The following is an 18936-nucleotide window of genomic DNA, read 5'->3' as shown; positions in this document are numbered from 1 at the left end:
AGCAGCGCTTTCTATTTTGCTTTCACGTGTTGCCCACTCACCGTTCAAACCCCATGGGGGGACCTGATCGAGGAAGAAAACGCGACCAGCATTGGAGGCTGAGGAGAGCCCTGTTTTTTTTTTCGTCCAAGCTCAAGCTCCACGCTGTTGTTGCCGCTGATCTTGCAACACAACAACCGCCCGACTTTTGCAAATCTTGCCTCTTTTTGTCTCTTTTGGGACAGTTGATTATTTTTGTAGGCGAATCAGCCTCCACAAGCCAAATTCGAAGCTTTTCATCTGCCCTTCAACGTGATTTAGCAGTATTATCTCCATCCCGGCACATATTTTCATCTCTGGGGTCAATGTGCAGATTAGATATTCAAGTCTATTTGTATCTCCATATTTATAAATCTCAGGGCTGGGCCGTTTTTGAGGATTTCATGTTTGCGTGAGCAACCAACCTGTCGTTCCCCTTCCTCTCCACCTTTACCGTGGGTTGTCGCTGTTCGTTTTATCTGCACAGTCAATTCTTGACATGTCCAAAATTCACCGGGCCCTGACCCCTATCAAGCGGAAACATTGTCTGCCTGGCAAGGTGACCGTTGATTCCGACAAAAGCTGCCTCGTCCAGTCAGAAAGCATAAACGCAATGCATGTTAAATATACATCGTGATCGATATGCTTTTTTTCTTCTTTTCTTCTTCTTTTCTTTTTCTGTTTGGGGGCTTAACCGTTTAGAAAAGGCCTGATTTGCAACAACCCACAAAAAAAAGAGGGAAAGCAAATGCCTTTCCGATCCCTGACTGTTTACCTACCTAGCGATATACAACCCAAAATCACCCCCTTTATTTTCTTATCATGGAATTCTCTGCCCCTCCCCCTTGCCTTTGCCATTGGTATGTCTTAGCGGACTTTTGAGAATTGCCCATGCAAATTCGCGCAAGGTCCAGAATGTCTTGGCTTTATGATGCCTCCTGGCTTCGCTCGGACATGGATGTGACCTCCGGCGTAGCATCGACCCCGTGGGAGTGGGTTTCGTTTGCTGTAGGGCAGGTTTAAACGGTGGCGGAAGAAAGAAATGGTATTTATGGGAGCTACATGCCATTTTCGTTCAAGTGCACCAACTAATCCAAGGCAAAGGCTGATTTTGATTTGATGGGGCCCCAGGAGTACGTGGTAAAGTACCGAGGTAGGTACCTAGCAATATTGACTGAATCAATGATTAATCTAGCATTTTGGACACTACCATGAATGGGAATGCAATTTAGCCTTTGATAGGCCAATTGCAACCCCAATGCTAAAGAGCTTGCCAATCAGCTAATGCTTGATTGGTTAGATGGGTGCTGTGTGTAGTATGTATACTTGGATGCACGACAAAATTGTTTCGAGTAGTGCCATGGGTGGGCGTAGGTGACAGGACAGGCCAGCCACACTTGAAATGTGGTTCGTGTTTCAAGTGCCCCGACCTGGCAGCAACGAGCGGCATATCTACATTAACCTACCTACCTACCTACCTACCTACCTACCTGGATAGTATCGCTAGGCGCATGCCTAAGATACTATCGTTTCTAGGTAGGCAAGGCAGGTAAGAAAGCAGAAAAAAACACGCCTGGCAGTCATGTACTGTACTACTGGTAAATTGGTATAGCTCTACTTTGTAGTTTCTCCTCTCCGTTTATTCTCTTTTTACTTTCCCTCCTCCGCGGCCGGCACCGTGTGGAACACATCCTTTAGGTAATCCAAAGCCTCCAACGGCACCTTTTGCCCGCGCAAGATGCAGTACGCCGTCGACAGGTGAAAGTGGAAGTTGGGAATGGCAAACTCGCTAATGTAGCTCTGGCACGTGAAGCCAAACCTGCCGACCTTGGTCTCCATCACCACCTCCTCGTCCGCGGGCCGGTCGAGCGCCTTGGGGTCAAACTCCTCGAGGACCTTGATGGTGCGGGCGACGCGGTCGCGCAGCTCGGCAAACGTTGTCTCGTTGTCCTCCATCGGCACGTGCGGGATCCTGCCCACGCGCGACAAGACGAACCTGGCCGTGTTGGAGCACGATTGGACTTGGTATGCGAGGCTGGGGCGGGGGGTGCGTGAGAAAAAGGAACGTCAGCAAAACAAAGACCGAGGTTTTTTTTTTCTTTTTTTTTTCTCTTCGCTGCATGACTACACCGGGAGTCGGCGAAGAGGGGCTTCCAAGTGGAAAAAAGAAACATGAACGAGTACCCTACCCTCTCATGTCTGGGACAATACGATAGTTGATCATGTCATCGTGTGCGACTTCATTCTCATCGGCGTACTTTTCGCCTTTGACTAGAAGGCCATCCATGGCCTTCAAGTACTTGATAAAGACGGGGATTGTCTGCTGGTAAAGGCTGGCCATTTTGAGAGACTTTGTGAGTTTAGGTGCGGTTGATATCTGTGTGTAATTCTCACGATGGATGGCGGTACTATCCCGACTGAGTTTGATCATTGTCCGACGACAAGAGGAGGGGAGAGCATATTTATACATGTCTAAGGATGTATGTATACCGACATATGCATCGTCGATAAACGTCGCAAACTGGCCGATGAATACCTTGAGCACTCCATATTATCATGATAGCTCCCGACAGCCGCCAGCCGCGTCGGAAGCAGTAGAGCCACACCGCCCTCGGACTCTGCTCGCATACGTATACGTTCCGGGACTAAAGCTGACGGTGTTTTTTTTTTTTTTTTTTTTTTTTCACCTGTCAGCAATATAATCTTCGGGTCCCTGTTATGAGTACGCCGATTGGTGTTGGCCCTCCATGTACCTGTCTTGGTTGCGTCAGACTCGCACTATCACGTTAGGCAAGCAAGGCAAGGTAAAAAAAAAGGTGGGCAACTAGGTGGTCTTAGTAGCGCTGATAACAAAAAACCCGCTTCCTTAGGGACATGGCGCCTGTAAGTCGCGGTCGAACCTGCAACTGACATTGGTTATTTTCCGGCCCTAGACGGTATGTGCTTACAAATACTATCTAGTGCTGAACTGAACTAGAATATGCGGAAATAAGATCTCATGGCTGTGATTCCCGAAAGATCCAGGGATACGATTAAAAACTGCTAGAGGAATATCGACGCTACCCCAATCGACAGGTGATAGTGCCGACGTTTTATTGGCCGAGTATATCACGCGGTCCTCGTTGACGTATATTTATCCAGCCAACCCCTCGTTACCTCGTAGAACCCTGCATATGTAGGTAGGTATCCAGCGCCAATCTACACGTAAGCAGTATAAGCTATCATCTCCGCTACCTAGCCAGGCAACCAACTAATTACAATAGGCTCCCCTCAAAGTTCCACAGTAAGCCTATCTTCACAGAAAGTGACCTGGCTGTTAGCCATGACTACTAACATAGGGCGATGTACCAAATGATGTACACGTCAGTCGAATCCAAGTCGCCCAAATACAAGGAGGAATTAAAGCTGCATGGGACACATCGCCCCGATACGTTCCTCAAACGTTCGCTCTGAAGTAAACCTTTGGGCTGCAGGATCCTACCATAATCACAGTCCACACATGGCCATGATGACAGTATCGGATACATCCTCTCCATTCACATCCCCAACATATCCCAGCTTACCATTCCCGACCTTTGTAAACTCAACCGCAGCCTCGGGATGATTCTCGCCTCGTCCGTACCACGCATCTGCCTCATTAACGTTGCCCAGGAACAAAGCCTTCTGGATATGGGCAGAAGAGAGCCGTCCGGCAATGTCGTCGGGCACAGCACGCCTCCGGAGCTTGACGGTTTCCCTTGTGTATGACGCCATCGTCCATGGCAGACCGATGGTCGCGAACATCCGGTCCATCTCCCCGCTGGTCACAAAAAGTACTGAAGGAGCCGGCTAGCACCACCGTGGCTCCGCCGTGCATGAGGTCGATGACACGTTCGAGGAGCTTTCTCTGGCGCGGGATGGTCCCATCGACATCGAGGATGACAGGGGGGTGGGCTTTGATTGAGCTTGGAGACGGCCTCGTCGACCGTGCCGGCAATCTGGACCGAAGAGGCCTTGGCAGTGATTTTGTTGATCAGGGGTGGGTAGACTCGTTCAACAAGGAATTGTCTTTCGACGCAAAGCACCAGAACGTCACGGCGGCTTGTGTTATGTGTAGAGACGTTTGTCGCCGTCCCCGAGCCCCGATAGACGGTAGCGAACTTGGCTGTGTCGCCATCGATCATGACGATAGCATCTTCAGTCTCAAACCATGCACGCTTGCAGTTAAAAACCACGAGTTCTGCCTCATCAGGTGAGCCGGGGCTGTAACTGTCTGGCGGCGTTGGCACTGTGTCTTGTCTAACCAGAAGAGGCCAGATGTAGGGGTTCGCATTGTGGACAGCTTGGCAGAGCTTCAAATACTGACTTTGGAGGTCTTCGACCTTTGCGGGAATGCGATCACTCGGCGTAGTTTTCCCCCTAGTCTTTACAAGCTTTAGATCTGGTAGGCTCTGAAGTCTAGATAGAGCCGCAGCTTGAGAAGGGTCAAAGCAACAAGATGGGCAGGCTCGGCTGTGGGGATAAAGCCATCCACATACTCAAAGGCGTCCGCGTCGCGAATATCGGTGTTTGGCTTGCGGCCGTCGGAACCATCAACTAACCAGGACTTCAGAAAGTCATAGCATTCCTGCTCTTGGCCAAGCCGCAGGTGCAGGAATGGGACAATATCCCGCATACCAAGATTGTCGGAACGACACAGACGCAGCATATCCTTGAGGTGACTCAGTGCCTTCTCGACAGCGTCGACGTTGTTTACCCTGAGGATGGCTTTGGCCGCGACGAACCGTGTCATCATGTAGTCTCGGGTCTCGACGATACCCCAGAAACGACCGACTTGGGTGTCAAAGACGTCCGGCAGCATGGAGCGGAGTTTAGTCTCCTCTTTCTCCAGAGCCAAAGTGGCCTTCTTGATGGCATTGCAGGCCGACTTATGGGCAGGTCGATGGTCCTCTTGATGTTTCCTGCCGCAGTAGTGAACGACCCGGCAGCCGGTGCAGAAGAGCAGCCCAGCCTTCTCACCACAAACGGCGCATATTCGAGGTGCAAGGATGAGGGTCTCTTCCATTGTGTCCTGGAAGACAGGCTGGAGTACGACGTAGTTGAAGAGTTGATATTTAGCTTTGAGAAGGCAGTAGCTTGTTTGCCGTGTCGTGGTGAGGCACTGCTGCAAAACGAAGTCGTGTGGAAGGCATGCTTTAAGTTTTTTTTCAAAACGGAGGCTGATACCATGATTGCGACAGTGCGTAAATTACTGGAGTGAAGCGAAGTCGACAGGGTGGTACTATCTGTTGTATTCATCACCGCCCATGGAGACAATCCATTGGGCCAAGTACAGATTACTTTCGTAGTTCAGATTGATTGATCAAACTGTATGAACAGCAGTGGGGTAGTAACGGGGAATAGTGGGTACCCTCGTAGTGCCGGCCGTTTAGTTGGTTTGCTGGGATGCAACAGTGTCGGTGTTTAGAACAAACATTTAGACCAACATGTTCGCATCTCAATCAGCAAAATGGACACACCTCACCAGATTCCCGTGAGGGCTCATGCACGAAATAAGTCAATACCCAAAGGTATGCATCGAATTATTACTATTCGGGCTGCATTCCATCCCCGACTGCATTCGGGGTTCGCTACTAACAAGGCTTTCCCTATGCTCAGCGACGAGGCCGCGATCAACAACCAAGGGCCCCTTGGATGTAGATGAGTGAGTTCTGGGCCGAACAATGTGTTTTGACTCCAATCTCCAACAACCCCCCAAAAAAGCTCCCGCTGATCTGTCACGCACAGCATCTCACTCAGCTCACCAAAGCCAAATGATGTGGGGGCAACTTTTCTTTCGCCAGACCCAAATCCTCCCGGCAGTAGCTTGAGGTCAACGTCACCAAACGTCCTCAGTCCCCGGGGACCTCGCTCTCCAGCCAGGTCTCCAGGCCCAGGACCCTCTCCGCGCTTACCCCCTCAGCTTCCCAAGAAGGACTTTTCCTTCCTCCTTCGCCCAGAGATTTACCACACCCTCAGCCCGCAAAATGTACCTGCCGCCTTCCGCAACTCACCCCACCAGCCGGCGCCCGACACGCCGATCCCGGAACTGATTTCAAAGGGCCACTTTCGCGCAGCCGCGGTGGCCGCCGTGCAGCAGCTCACTGGCACGGCGGGCCATGACCCTCCAGCGCCCGACGACCACGCCCGCATCTTCTCGCTGATCCACACCCGCCTCGCATGCCTTACCCTCATCGATGCGACGCCCATCGCTGCTCAGGAGGTCAAGGCGCTGGAGGATGTGCAATCGCCCTTTTACCTCGCGCAGCCGGTGGCCTCGCCGAAGTCGGGTGTAGGCTCTCCCGGGCTTGGTCTGGGCATTGACGGGCCGGGGCCTCTTCGCAGCCCCAACCCGAGCCTCCTGCACGCGCCGCTCGAGGAGCCGCCCGAGCATCTGGTCCCGTGGGAGCTGCGCGTCCTGGCGGTCCGCCTGCAGTCCCTGGGCTTTGGCGACCCCCGCCGCTCCGTCATGAGCTACTACGAGCTGGCCCGCGAGGCCCGGGCCCGACTGGCGCGCGCATCCGCAGTCCACGACAACAGCGCGCGTGAGCTGCACAAGGAGCGCCTCGCCGAGCTGGGACTCAAGGTCGCCGGTGCGCTGATAGAGATGGACGACCTAGCCGGCGCCGCCGCGCACCTCGAGACGCTCGTGGACCACGGCGCCAGCGGCAAGCTGGCCACCGCCAAGGCGCTGCTGTGGCTCCACCTGGGCGACGTCGATGCCGCCCGCAGGTGCGTCGACAACCAGGTGCAGGGGGATGCGACGCAGGACAAGGTCATCTCTGCTCTGTGCGACATGGCGGACGGGGATTACGACGCTGCGCTTGCCGCTTGGGGCGAGCTGAGGGAGGACCTGCCTAACGACGAGATGGTGGCGGTCAACATGGCGGCGTGTCTGCTCTACGTGGGGAAACTGTCGCAGGTAAGGGCTTTAATGCTGTGATCCCATAATTGAAATGATATGAGGGTGTGTCGAGCTTACTGACGACGCTTTTATTTTTTATTTTTTTTTCACCTGCAGGGGCGAGAAATGCTCGAAGCCATGGTCGATTCTGGGTTCGCATCCCACACGCTGCTGTTCAACTTGACTACCATGTACGAGCTGTGTACCGATAAAGCACGCCCGCTGAAGCAGCGGCTGGTTGAGCGGGTTGCTGAGATGGAGCCAAACTTGAACGGGTGGGAGAAGACCAATGCCAACTTTAAGCTCTGAGTGAAGCATGTAGCTAGATGTCAAGTCTACATATAAGCGCAAATCACGAATACCACACGATGTTCAATTCTCTTGCAAAACTATCCTACGCGATCCTGACAAAAGAGAGAGAATATCCTCCCGACCAGGCCTGGGTTCCTGCTGTACTACAAGATACCCGACCATATTCGTTCGTCACTGCTACTTATAAACACCAAACCCCGAATTCTGCTAGACCTAGCCGGCAAATATGTGACAAGGGACCTCGTAAAATCAATCGCTCCAAAAACGTCCAAAATCAGTTACTTGGAAGCTCCGCCGTTCTAGAAGCACAGTCAACGAGAGCTGAGCATGCTGCCGAAAGACATAAGAACGAGCGACTTCAAGGTGATGCGGTTGCACAATCCACACGCAAATTCTTCACTTGTTCGGAAAGAGGGATAAGTCATATGCTTCAAAGAATTGACGAGCTTTTGATTCGGCAACCCTTGTGGGAAGCTCGGGCGGTGAAATTCACCAACCAAGGAGCACTCAGTTTTAAAACCATCCAACTACCTTCCATTTGAAATGATACACGGAGAAACAAGTGGCCGAAGGAGACGAATGAATTTTTGCCAAAGAAAACACACCAAACGAAATGGCCCAAAGCAATCATGCATCTTCCAATTTGAATCGATTCAGTTCTTTTGTGTCGAAAGACCCTACCACCCCCAACCGATTTCCGAGTAGAGAGTTAATCAATTGTACAAACAAGAAATCTGAGAAGCCCCTTCCTTAACCATTGAACAGAGAACCAAATCGAAGATCGTTAAGATATGAACCCAGCAAACAGGGAAAAACAAAAAAAAGAAAGAAGAGTCGAGGATGGGACCCATTGTGTGACCCCATCATTCCTCGTATTCAATTAAGCTTAGCGATTCGAGACTGCATCTCGACGTAGAAGTTGCCAATGTAATCTTCATGCGGCCGATAGACATTGCCGCCTATTGCCCTCACTGGAGCAAGTCGACCTAGGCATATTCATCCTCCGCATTGGGTACGCAACTTATCAACTGGTGTGAGTTGACCTTGGATCCATGGCCTAATGGTAGTTGTTGCCCCAACCGCGAGGTTGCGCCCCGTAGTAGCTGCCACCAAAACCCTGGTTACCATAGGCACCGTAGGGGTTGTTACCATGTCCCTGTTGTCCGGCACCAGCACCGAAGCCACCTGCGCCAGTCTGGCCGATGTGGTGGCCCTGCTGCTGAAGATGACCCGGGTACCCACCGTAACCACCCATGCCTGCGGCGCCCTGTTGGCCGGATTGCGAGGGTGGGAGGCCCTGCTGAGACTGAGCATTGTTAGCAGCCGACATGGGGCGAGCGCCGCTGATGGATGGGCTGGGGCCGCTTCCAGCCTTCTCGCCAAAGGGCTTCAGGTCGTCATTGCCAGACGGGGCGTTAGCTGTCTGCTGGCTTGGGTTGTTAAAGCCTTGACCGGCCTGCGATTGGTATGTCGAGCCACGGCCAAAGTTGTCATGCACACCTCCGCCGAAACCACCGCTTCCGAGACCTTGCTGGTTGGCAGACTGGCCAGATGCGCGGCCGTAGTCGAGGCCAGATCCCAGTCCACTGTCGTTGCGATGAAGCGAAGACTGGCCAAATCCACTAGCACCGGTAGAGGCGTGGTCATACGGGGGGTTCATTCCATACTGAGTGGGTTGACCGTAAACACCACCCTTTGAGCCGTAGGGACCACTGCCGTAGCCACCTTGACCGTAGGCACTGTTGTACTGCTGGTTCATGTAGGCAGCATAGTAAGGGCTGTATTGGTAGGGGTGTTGCCCTCCGTAGGGGTATTGGTGCTGAGCCTGCTGGGCTTGCGACTGCGTGTTCTGACCAGCCTGCTGCTGGTTCTGGGCCGTCGGCTGCGGAGTGTTGTTTCCGCTGTTTTGAGAGTCAAGGGCTGACCCGGCGCCGAAGCGAGACGAAGCCTGAGCTTGCGCGCCGCTCTGGGGGTACTGGCTCAAGGGGTCGGCCTGAGAAGTGTTATAAGCACCAAGTGAGCGCTGGGGACCATCCTGGTGGCCCTGGCTGGCCTGCTGCTGGCCAAAGTTGTTACCATAGTAACCGCTGTAAGGAGCCCTGGAAGAGGGATCAGCGGTGTAAAAGGATGAGTAGTCGTTGGGTGCAGAGCTCATGGCGGCTGCGGGAGCAGCTGCGGGGGCCGGAGCCTGAGTGAGGGGCTGAGTCTGAGCCGGGGCCTGGCCCTGGAAGCCATCGTACTGGTTTTGAGTGGTAGCGGGAGGGTTGGTCATGTTGGGTTGACCGAAAGCATCGTAAGGCTTCTGGCCAAACGAGTGTTGGTCCTGGCCGAAGCGGCCAAAGCCTTGGTGAGGCTGGGAAGGCTGGCTGATCGGGGGTTGCTGGGGAGCTGCTGCAGAATAAGTTAGTCGTTGCAACCTAGGAACATGTAAAGTAGCCGAAAACATACCTTGAGCCATAGCAGCGGGTTGCTGGGGAGCGATCGCAGATGGAACTGTGAGGTCTGTAGGTCAGCAAACGAACACACCAGCAACTATGCAGCTGGGGTAAAAGCATACCTGCAGGTGCCGTAGGAGTGGCGGCGGCAGGGGCAGCTACCGGCTTCTGGGCAGCAAAAGAGTCGGGAACAGCAGCGGGCTGTGCCACGGGAAGCGACGTGCGGGGGTGCGACACAGGTGAGTCGACTGGGGGCTGTGCCCTGGTCTCAGGCTCCTCACGGTCGCCGTCAATGTCTTCCTCTCCGCTAAAGTTCAGGGCGCCAAACTGGACCGTGGCACGATCAACCTCACGGTTGGTGGGCATGCGCACGGCCTCCTCCTGGTCGAGAAGCCTACGGCCGTAGCTTGGAGTCCTGGTAGCTGCTCGCTCCGTAGCCTTGATCGCGGTGGCTGCGAAGCCGCTGGTGGCAGCCCTCGAAGACTGTGCGTTTTGGTGTTGCTGCTGAGAAGCAGAAAGGGGCGTTGCAGTGGCACTGAGTGCGGCAGTGCGAGGGTCCCATGAATCAGCAGCCTCGCTGCGGGCAGTCTCGGTCTCGGGGGGATGCGAGATATCTGTGATCTGCTCCAGGTTCGTCTCTGTCAACTGGTCTTGAGAAGGTGGAAGTGCCACCTCTGGCACCACAGTGGCGACAGGTTCAGGGGCCGGATCTTCCTTGACTGGCTCTTTGAGCGGCTCTTCGACAGGCTCAGGCTCCTCAGCAGCGGGCTCCTCGGCCGCGGCAGGGAGTGGCTCGATAGTCTCGGCCGGTGGAGGCGCAGGGGCAGCTTTGGGTTTTACGGGGGCAGGCTTAGGAGCAGTAGATTGTCTAAGCATGCTAGCCCAGGTAGAGACGGCGGGTTTGGAAGGAGCAGGAGCGGCAGTGGTGGAGGGAGCAGTAGACTTGGGGGCGGCAGGTGCCTCGGTAGTCGCGCTTGGCCAAGCGGGTGTCTCATCGGCTTTCGCGTTGTCCCAGGCTGGGGACTCTTCGGTAGGAACAGAAAGATCATTGCTCTTGTCGTTATGGGTACCATTCGCACCGGCAGAAACGGCCCGACCACGCGTACTACGGCCGCCGCGTTCCGTGGCCCTCCCACGGCCGCGTCCACCATCACGACCCCCGTCACGCCCACCTCGCGAGGGTCTGTTGTAGCCTGGAGTGGTTTCACCAGTAGTAGTAGTGAATGTAATGTCCTTGGGTGCCTTGGACTTTGAGCGGTCCTTCTTGGTTTTCGAGACTTCACCCCATTGAGAGGCTTGGCCTGTATTGGTTGGACGTGGTTAGTAAGGATCGCGTCAAGTTTGGTTTGCAGATTAGGCTACAACGACAAGAAAACCCCATAGCCACTGAGGAGAAAAAGGGTAGAATGAACGACTTGGCAGAGGGTGGGAAAAAAACGAGCAAACGAGAAGAAAAGAAAGAAAGATAGGGGAGTAATATAGTAGGGAAACCAGTCAAAGAAACGGTACTTTCAAGTACAAAAACGTGGAGCTCTTGCTTACCATCAGCAATCCTGGTCACAGCCAAGTTTTCATCGCCATCAGTCTCCTGCAGGACGAAGAGAATGTCGACCTCGGACCAGTCCGAGAACATCTCCTTGATCAAGGCCGTCTTGGCGCCGTAGAGCTTCTTCAGCTCGCCAATCTCACCCTCGTCCTCAATTGCATCGAGTGAGTCGAACTTGTCACCGTTGGCTCTGGTCTGTTGACGAGCACCACCACGCGACTGGCCTCCACGACCGCCACGGCCGCCGCCTCTGCCACGCGAGGCCGCCGGCCGGGTTTGTGCCTCAGTAGACATGCCGAGAGGGAGAATCTGAAGTGTGTGTGAATATGATGATGAAAGGGAAGTTGATCAAGACCGACGACGGGATCAGCTTGACGTAAAGAGTCGCATGCGCACAGATTTAGGGTTTCCGATCGTTGGGGAAAGCGTGCGGCTAGCCCAGTCTCCAGGGTAAAGGCGTGTCGATAAAGCAAGCAACGAGCTGTTCGATCGTCGGCAGCAGCTCGCCCGGGAGATGTGGCGGGGTGCTAAGTTCGGTGGTGTAGCAGGAATTGATGATGCTGGAAAAGGAGAGTTGGAAGGAGTCGTGATGGATTTCCGCGAAGCCTATCCTTCACTGAGGCGAAAAAAGGGCAGAGCAAACCAACTCAGCTCCAGTCGTGATGCCTTGTGATTGGCGGGATAGCTTGCATGTGACCCACTCTGCCTATGTTGTGTGGGGCTGCTGCTGATGTCTGGGCAGGAATTTCTGGGGACGGAATTTGACTCCCGTCCCATGCATCTAGTTCTAGGACGGGAGTCTTTGGAAGGTGCGGTGGTTCGGTTTGAAGGATGTTTTATTCGACTACACTGTAAGTATACTCAACTGGACTGAACTTGACAAAATAAAAAACATAACACGATACTACCAGTTAACGGCCCAAGAAAACCAATACAGATTGGACAAACCCTTTTTGTTTTTTTGGGAAAAAGAATCATTGACCATCCAAAGAAATGCCCAAGCCAGTTCCAACCCCCCAGGTACCCAAATCTGCCACATCAGTCGATTGGCGCCGTGCACTGTGCTTGAGTACCACAGAAACAGGCGCGATGCGGCCTGACGGCCCCAGAGGATGATGATTCAAGTGCCATGGGTACTGCCAAACAACAGACGACAGAACCTGATTCGCCCATAAAAAAAGGTAGCAAGCAGTTGACTGCTAGTTGCTACCCGATGCAAACTCCATACTGATCAGATAGAATCCCAACCAAACATGGGCACAATTGAATGGTCGAATTTTCATATATTATGTAACTGGGTATCTGCAGCAAATCGGACAGTCGAGTAGTATTTTGTAGCCTCATTAGAGAACAAACCTAACACATCTCCAACTCGGGCTCATGCAGGTCCAGCTTGCCTGATGGACGGGGGGTCAAGTCTGGACCTCTTGTCGTATTGCGCACCGCACCCTGATCGTGTCGGGTATCGGGTGTTTCCTTCGTTCACGTGCCTGCATCGAGTGGGTCGTTCCTTTCCCCTCGTCATTGTGGAGCCATAATCATGAAGCTTCTTGCTGTAGCTGATTTTTGACTTACGGTGTGTTGCCATTTCGGCATCAAAATCCAATTGAACACTTTTGAAAAGCAGTAACCGCGAGCAGGCTGTGCGCGGCCACATCAAGGGCGACATTACAGAGCAAGCGATTGCCATCAATTTCGGCCCAGCGGACGACAAGATTGAGAGAGTGCGTGAGAGATAGAGAGAAGAGATAAAAAAAAAAAAAAAAAAAAGACACCCGCCAATCGGCTGATTAAACCGCGTTGCAGCCGACAATGAAGCCGACAAGGCCGCTCGCCTTGATCAAGAACATTTTCGAGGCGTACCATCAACCTGTCCCTCTCAGCCCAGAAAACAAACAGCATCTTTATAGCATTATCACAACGTCCTTCCGAAGGCAGCTCGATCGAAAGCTCGGATTACCAGCTGAACAGCCCCCTCAAGACTCGCAACAACTAGAAGCCGCTAAATCGTTTGAAAACACTTCCAACTTGACGCTATCCTCTCATGAAAAAGAGCCTCCTGAAAATGAGCCTCGAGCGCTATCTGGCAGCCAACACCTCCGCTCGATTCTTTCGAATCCGCTGTTTAGCTACGATGTATCAAAGAGACCGGCAGTACGGTCGCGATGGGAGAAGGACCCAATGGATATCTTCCAGGAGGCAGTTGCCAGGGGGCTCATGACTCCGTTACGCGCTGCTGGTTGTCTCAAAGCCAAACGTCGTCAGATAATGCAATCATCTGCCATGGATCCTGTTGAAGTCATGGCGTCCTCAGGCGCTGGACAGAGGGTCGTGGAGTGGCTACGCTCCTCGGGCTTGGAGAACAACCTTGTTTCTATCGGCGATGGTCCGTTGATGAAACACCTCATACCATTCTTGGTTGCCGAGGGGATGGAGAATACGGTGTGGGTTTGGTTGGATATGCTTTCTCCGGATGCCAAGGGCCTTAGTCGAAAGTACGTAAGAAAACAACGGAGGGTGCTCTTTGATGCCCTAGTTGAGAGCAAGTATACGGGCGCCACGAGTATGAATAACGCATATGCCTGCGTACTGAAAGCCAAAGAGGTCTTCCCATGGAGTAAAGAGGAAAACACCCCGCAGTACATCCTATCGAGCTGGAAAAAGGTCGCCTGGGAATCCACAGTTTTGGCGTGGAAACATCTCACAAAGCCGTCTGCAAAGTTGTTCGAACCGTTCTACAGCATTGGACAAGAGGAAGTCTCTCGCCAGGAAAATGGACAGAACTTTCACATCGAGGTGGCCCATCTCGCTTTACACCACCCTACAAAACCGAGTGCTGACGACGCACTGAAGCTTCTGCTTGGTAACGACGATGTTTGGCATACTTGGGCGAAGCACTACCAGGCGCTAAAACCGGGCATTATCCCTAATAACCTGACTATCAGATTGCGGGCTTTTGGCCTCGATGCCATCAAGGTGTGTGCCTCGCAAGGACAAACAGCTCAAGCAGAGAGCCTTTTAGAGAAAATGGGTCCGTTCTTAAGAGATGACTTCCATCTGTCTGCCGATGATTTACAAGACTACGAGGACGTCATGGCGGATTTTGATCCTGACCTTATGCGATCATTTCGGTAAATGAGGGCCCAATAAGGTTAACGAGCGTATGGTCTCAGGCATGCGTGTGGAAACCAGAGGTTTTCCCGACATGAAGCTGCGTGTCTCTCTGGCACTAGTCCAGAAACAAGGTGCTGAGGCCTCACGAAGACACGAACATCAAAGGCTGCAGCCAGTCAGTCGGCGTCGCGCCAAGCTCCTAGCTGTGGTGCCGGGAAGTGGTCGAGATGGGGGCACACGAAGCAAACCTGAGCTCTCATCACAGATCACAAGCCAAGACATGTGTCTGTTGGATTTCAGTTTTCCATGCATACACAGCGTCTTGTGCACAATTGTATATCAAGGACTTCATTTTTTTTGATAGGTTCAATCAATTCCTTTTTACGTGTATAGGTAATTACATACCTGGGTGCATAATACCGCGAGGGGGAAAAAATGCATCATCTGGACGTGTATCCATCATCAATCGTTATCGCGGCCTGTGGTTCATTTCGACTCTATGACCTGCTGTTCCTTTTCCCCATCCTCGAGTCCATTGACGACCCGCAACGCCCTCCTCGGCGCCATCACTACAGAAAAGAAGCTCATGTCCTGCCCATCAAGTAAACCCTCGGTCGACGACGCACTGCCACTCGTCCTCGGCCTCGAAGGCCCGCTCCCACTGCCACCGCTCGGTGGCTCAAATGTGATACCGCTCCCACTGCCACCATAGGCAAACGGGGAACCCCCCGTCGCCGTCGTTCCAGACCCAGGCGTCGACCCATCTGGACCCAACCACGGACCAAGCACCGGCCTTGCAGGATCCTGGCTCGGCCTGCCGACCCACGCAAAGCTCTCCCGTCCCGCTGAAGATGAGTGCTTCCCGTGCAGCGGCTTCTCGTCGTCGCCGCCGACGAACTCGCCCCCCACGCCAAGCTGGCCTGGCGGCACCCTGCTGCTCCCCCAGCGGCGCTGCTGTCTTTGAGAGCCACCGCCGCTCCCCTTGCTGTCCTTGCTGCCCAGCTTGCTGCGCTTCCTTCCAAAGAAGGCTGCCGCCATGCCGCCCAGGCTGGCGTGGGATGCCGTCGCGTTGCCGCCGGAATATCGGTTCGCCACCGCCAGGTGCGTCCGGTATGCGCGGACCTGTCGCCGGTACAGCCATGCGCAGAAGCCCAGGTAGCCCGCCAGCAGGCCCGCGAGCCCCGCCAGCACAGCCGCGGCGATGAGCCCGGCGGGAGGTTTCCTGTCTTCCTCGTGCTGTTGCGTGCCGCCACCACCGCCTCCCGGCCCGCCCTCGGATGTGGCGCCGGGGCCCCATGCCGTCTGCGTGACGGTTCCTCCGGCCGTGATGGTGAAGACGGGGGACTTGCCGGTGGCGAATGGCCCGTCGGTAGCGCGAGTCACGGGGGCCGTGACGGTGGCGCTGCCCTCGGGGCCGCCGCCGATGACGTCGGCGACCTTTTGCGGCACCTTGTAGCCGTAGCTTCCCGCCATTACCGAGTTCTCGGGGCTGAGGTCGGCGCGGTGGTCGGCGGCGTCAAACTTGTCCTTCCACTCGAGCCTGCTGGCGTCAAAGACGTAGATTCCCGGCGAGTCGCAGGCCGAGTCGACGCCTAGGAAGCCGCCTACGGTGACCATCTGCCCGTCGCGCATGCTGCACGTGTGCCCGGCGCGGGCGGACGGCTGGTTCTTGCCCTGTTTGTCCACCTTGACCCAGGCGAAGGCTGGAATGGTGAGGATGTACATGTCGTCGTACTGGACTTGGTCTTTCTGTGTTTGAGGGGGGGAACGGGGGTTACACAATGTCAGCTATTTGTGGGTGTAGTAGGATAATGCACGGTTGATATGAGCAGGTATGTAACGGGGAGGCTCTTACATAAGGTTCAAGGTTCTGCCCGCCAAAGACGTAGACCTGGAAGCTGGACGCGTCCGGCGCAGACGCCACGACGGCGCACAGGTTGACGCGGACCGAAGGCGGGATGCCCGACGTCTCCTGGTGGTACCACTCGGAGGTCTCAATGTCATAGACGTCGAGGGTGCCGAGGTTGTTGGAGAAGGTGGTGTTGGTGCCGCCGCCGAGACCAATCAGAACACCCTTCTTACCCCAACCCGGGATGAAGACGAGTGCGCCGTCGGCCCGCTCGTAAAACGCATCGTCCTTTTGCAAACCGCCCTCGGTGATGTTGCGGTAGGCGCCAAACTCGCCGGCGCCCTTGTCCTCGAGCGACTCGACTGCGGGGTTGGAGTAACCCGGATGGGTGAACTCGAGCAGCGACTTGAGGTAGACACGCCAGATTTGGTTCGACCAGCCGGGCGTCGTCCACATGTCCAGGTGGCCTCCAAAGTACCAGCTCAGGCCCAGCTCCGGGACCGAGAGGCCGGCGCCCTCGGCGGAGCGCTGGACCCTCTGGCCACCCGGCTCCGAGTACTTGCCGTCCGAAGTCTCGGGCTCCTTGTCCTCGGACCACGAGCTGCTCTTGATCGAGTACTTCCAGACGGTTGACGGACCGACCTCGACGCCCTGGGCGTCGTCGGCAAACTGGCCGCCGTACAGGTACAAGTTGTTGTAGTCGTTCCAGAGGTAGCCCAGGGAGACCTCGGGTGGGCCGGATGGTGTGGGAAGGCCGTTGAGGACCGGGATCTTGACGTCCCAGGATTTTGTGAGGTCTAATGTGAGGAAGTTGTTGTCTAGGTTGTTCGGAATAATTCCATCACCGTTAGTGAGATGATCTGCCGGGCACATGGCCCTCCCAATATTAAGTGCATTTTTTTTATCTGCTTACTCCATTTGTCGTTTTGCTGCGTAGGATTGCTTTTGCTTTGGCCACCGTATATGTAAACGGTCCCGTTAAGCAATGCGGCTGCATATCGTGTTTCGTGTCAGTCAAGACCCCATCTCCAGCTCTAGAGACAGTCTATCGAAAACCCCCCCTTAGGAGCCAAAGACTCAAAAACTCACCGTGATGTGCCCATCGCGCGCAGACCTGCGTGGGGCTGCTCTGCCTGGCCTCGAGGAAGCTGAGCTCCTCAGCGACGTCGGGCGACCATGGTCGTTGTCGGTCGCCGACGCCACCTCGGCCCTGGACGACGCCGGCGTCCGCCCCGGCAATGTCGACGGTGCGCCGGCCGCTGTTGTAGCTAAAGGCAGGAAGAACGACAGCAATGAGCATGGCGATCATTGTGACTCGGGAGAGACTCGTGGCTACGGGAGGGGGCGTCGCACTGGCGGCGGCTGCTCTTATCCTCGGCCTCCCCTGCCGCGCCAGCCTGCTGTACCACGGCACCTTTTGGTTCTCCGACGACGACGGCTGCAGCTGCCGTGCCCCGGCTGGTCTCCTTTCCTCCTGCTGTGCACCCTCGCCACCGCCTCGTACCGTCCTGACAGTTTTCGTATTTGCTGAAGCAGCAGGGGCGGCGTCCTGTCCTGGTTCCGAAGCTGTGTTTCGCTCACCGTCGCCGTCGTCATTGTCATCAAACGTCGATGTCGGCGATATGCCGGCGATGGTTCCAAATTCCTTGTTGGACAGAGGGCTCAGCACAGTCCGCTCACTGCTGCCTCCAAAGTCTCCAGCCTCGTCGTCGTCCAGCAGGCCCACCTCCTTGAAGAGGGACTTGCGGTCCCGCCTGATGTTTGTCGGCATCGTGCTGCGGTGCGGAAGCCTAGCGCCCTCGCGTAACCGGTCCTGTGTGTTGTTGGCGTTGAAGCTCGGGCGGTGCGGGTGGTGGTGCTCAGGCGAGTCTCGATCTGTGGCTGAAGTTTCTGTGCATGGGCTGGAGATGCCACGAGCGCGTATTGTGCTATGTGCTGACATGGTTCGTCTTTATTTTAGGCCAAGGGCTTTCTCTTTGGACGGGTTTTATTTGCATTCCCCCTGAGCCCTTATCTCATAGGCGAATAAAAAAAAACGGGTATCCCCGTTATGGTGTGGGTGTGCGCAGTGTTTGCCACAGCCCTTTCCCCCTCTTGTTCTTGCAACGTCTAACCTCCCGGTGGAAGATGGTGTACCGATGAGGTCACAGGGATTGGCTGTTAAGGAAAGATATCACAGCCCGGATAAAGCACGGTGACGAACGGACGAGTGGTTCTACTTTCGGCCCGTGTGAGATGGGTCAAGGGGTATAAGACATAGTTTGCAGTAAATGATATGGAGGGTGTTTGGAAATTTTGAGGCAAGGCTAGAAAATGGAGATGAACATCTTGAATGCAAAAAATGGATGGCTCTACAAACAGATTAAAAGTCTCCGAGGCTTCTCTCAGACATCAAGGAACGAGAAAGCTTGACACTCCCCGAACACAATAACGCGTCATGAGTACCAAGAATTTGGCAGGTCTCAGGCTTGTCAGGTCAATTTTCGATCATCCTTATTAACTGCCGAATCGATCAAAAAAAAAAAAAAAGGGTACATAGTTCGCAGTTCGCCAATGTCTCCGACGATCAACTTTGCCTCAGCATGGGTCGATATAAGATCACAATGGAGCAGTACCGGATTTCCAGCAAAGTCCCAGGTTCCACTTCAGCTTGGGAGGAGGATTTGCTCCAGTCGTGGTTCGATGGATGTGGCAGTCGGAAATGTTGTAAAAGTCGGGGAAACCCCAAAAGGGGTCTCGG

General features: G+C 54.5%; 5 protein-coding genes across 5 annotated transcripts; 2 read left to right on the top strand and 3 right to left on the bottom strand.

The window, feature by feature from the left end:
• Positions 1-1526: 1526 nt before the first annotated feature.
• Positions 1527-5304, bottom strand: MGG_17528 (uncharacterized protein). Its single transcript, XM_003718966.1, has 2 exons — positions 2208-5304; positions 1527-2053 (listed from the first exon to the last, which is right to left on the bottom strand). Exons 1-2 carry the CDS (start codon positions 2486-2488, stop codon positions 1669-1671), a joined length of 666 nt encoding a protein of 221 aa, XP_003719014.1. The 5' UTR covers positions 2489-5304; the 3' UTR covers positions 1527-1668.
• Positions 3386-8002, top strand: MGG_00123 (uncharacterized protein). The gene is made up of 4 exons (XM_003718965.1): positions 3386-5567; positions 5656-5701; positions 5785-6958; positions 7058-8002. The coding sequence occupies exons 1-4, from the start codon at positions 5507-5509 to the stop codon at positions 7247-7249; spliced, it is 1473 nt and encodes a 490-aa protein (XP_003719013.1). The 5' UTR covers positions 3386-5506; the 3' UTR covers positions 7250-8002.
• MGG_00124 (uncharacterized protein) lies at positions 7620-11807 on the bottom strand. Its single transcript, XM_003718964.1, has 4 exons — positions 11230-11807; positions 9810-10988; positions 9701-9745; positions 7620-9643 (listed from the first exon to the last, which is right to left on the bottom strand). The coding sequence occupies exons 1-4, from the start codon at positions 11525-11527 to the stop codon at positions 8310-8312; spliced, it is 2856 nt and encodes a 951-aa protein (XP_003719012.1). The 5' UTR covers positions 11528-11807; the 3' UTR covers positions 7620-8309.
• Positions 11808-12772: 965 nt separating this feature from the next.
• On the top strand, positions 12773-14770 carry MGG_00125 (uncharacterized protein). The gene has a single exon (XM_003718963.1). It carries the CDS (start codon positions 13046-13048, stop codon positions 14366-14368), a length of 1323 nt encoding a protein of 440 aa, XP_003719011.1. The 5' UTR covers positions 12773-13045; the 3' UTR covers positions 14369-14770.
• Positions 14691-18885, bottom strand: MGG_00126 (uncharacterized protein). The gene is made up of 4 exons (XM_003718962.1): positions 17286-18885; positions 17110-17187; positions 16203-17014; positions 14691-16096 (listed from the first exon to the last, which is right to left on the bottom strand). The coding sequence occupies exons 1-4, from the start codon at positions 18136-18138 to the stop codon at positions 14834-14836; spliced, it is 3006 nt and encodes a 1001-aa protein (XP_003719010.1). The 5' UTR covers positions 18139-18885; the 3' UTR covers positions 14691-14833.
• Positions 18886-18936: the final 51 nt, after the last annotated feature.

This window comes from Pyricularia oryzae, chromosome 5 (assembly GCF_000002495.2).
Source record: "Pyricularia oryzae 70-15 chromosome 5, whole genome shotgun sequence".
Lineage (NCBI taxonomy): Eukaryota > Fungi > Ascomycota > Sordariomycetes > Magnaporthales > Pyriculariaceae > Pyricularia > Pyricularia oryzae.
The sequence above is the reverse complement of the archived record's forward strand: the minus strand, read 5'-3'. Positions and strand labels throughout refer to the sequence as shown.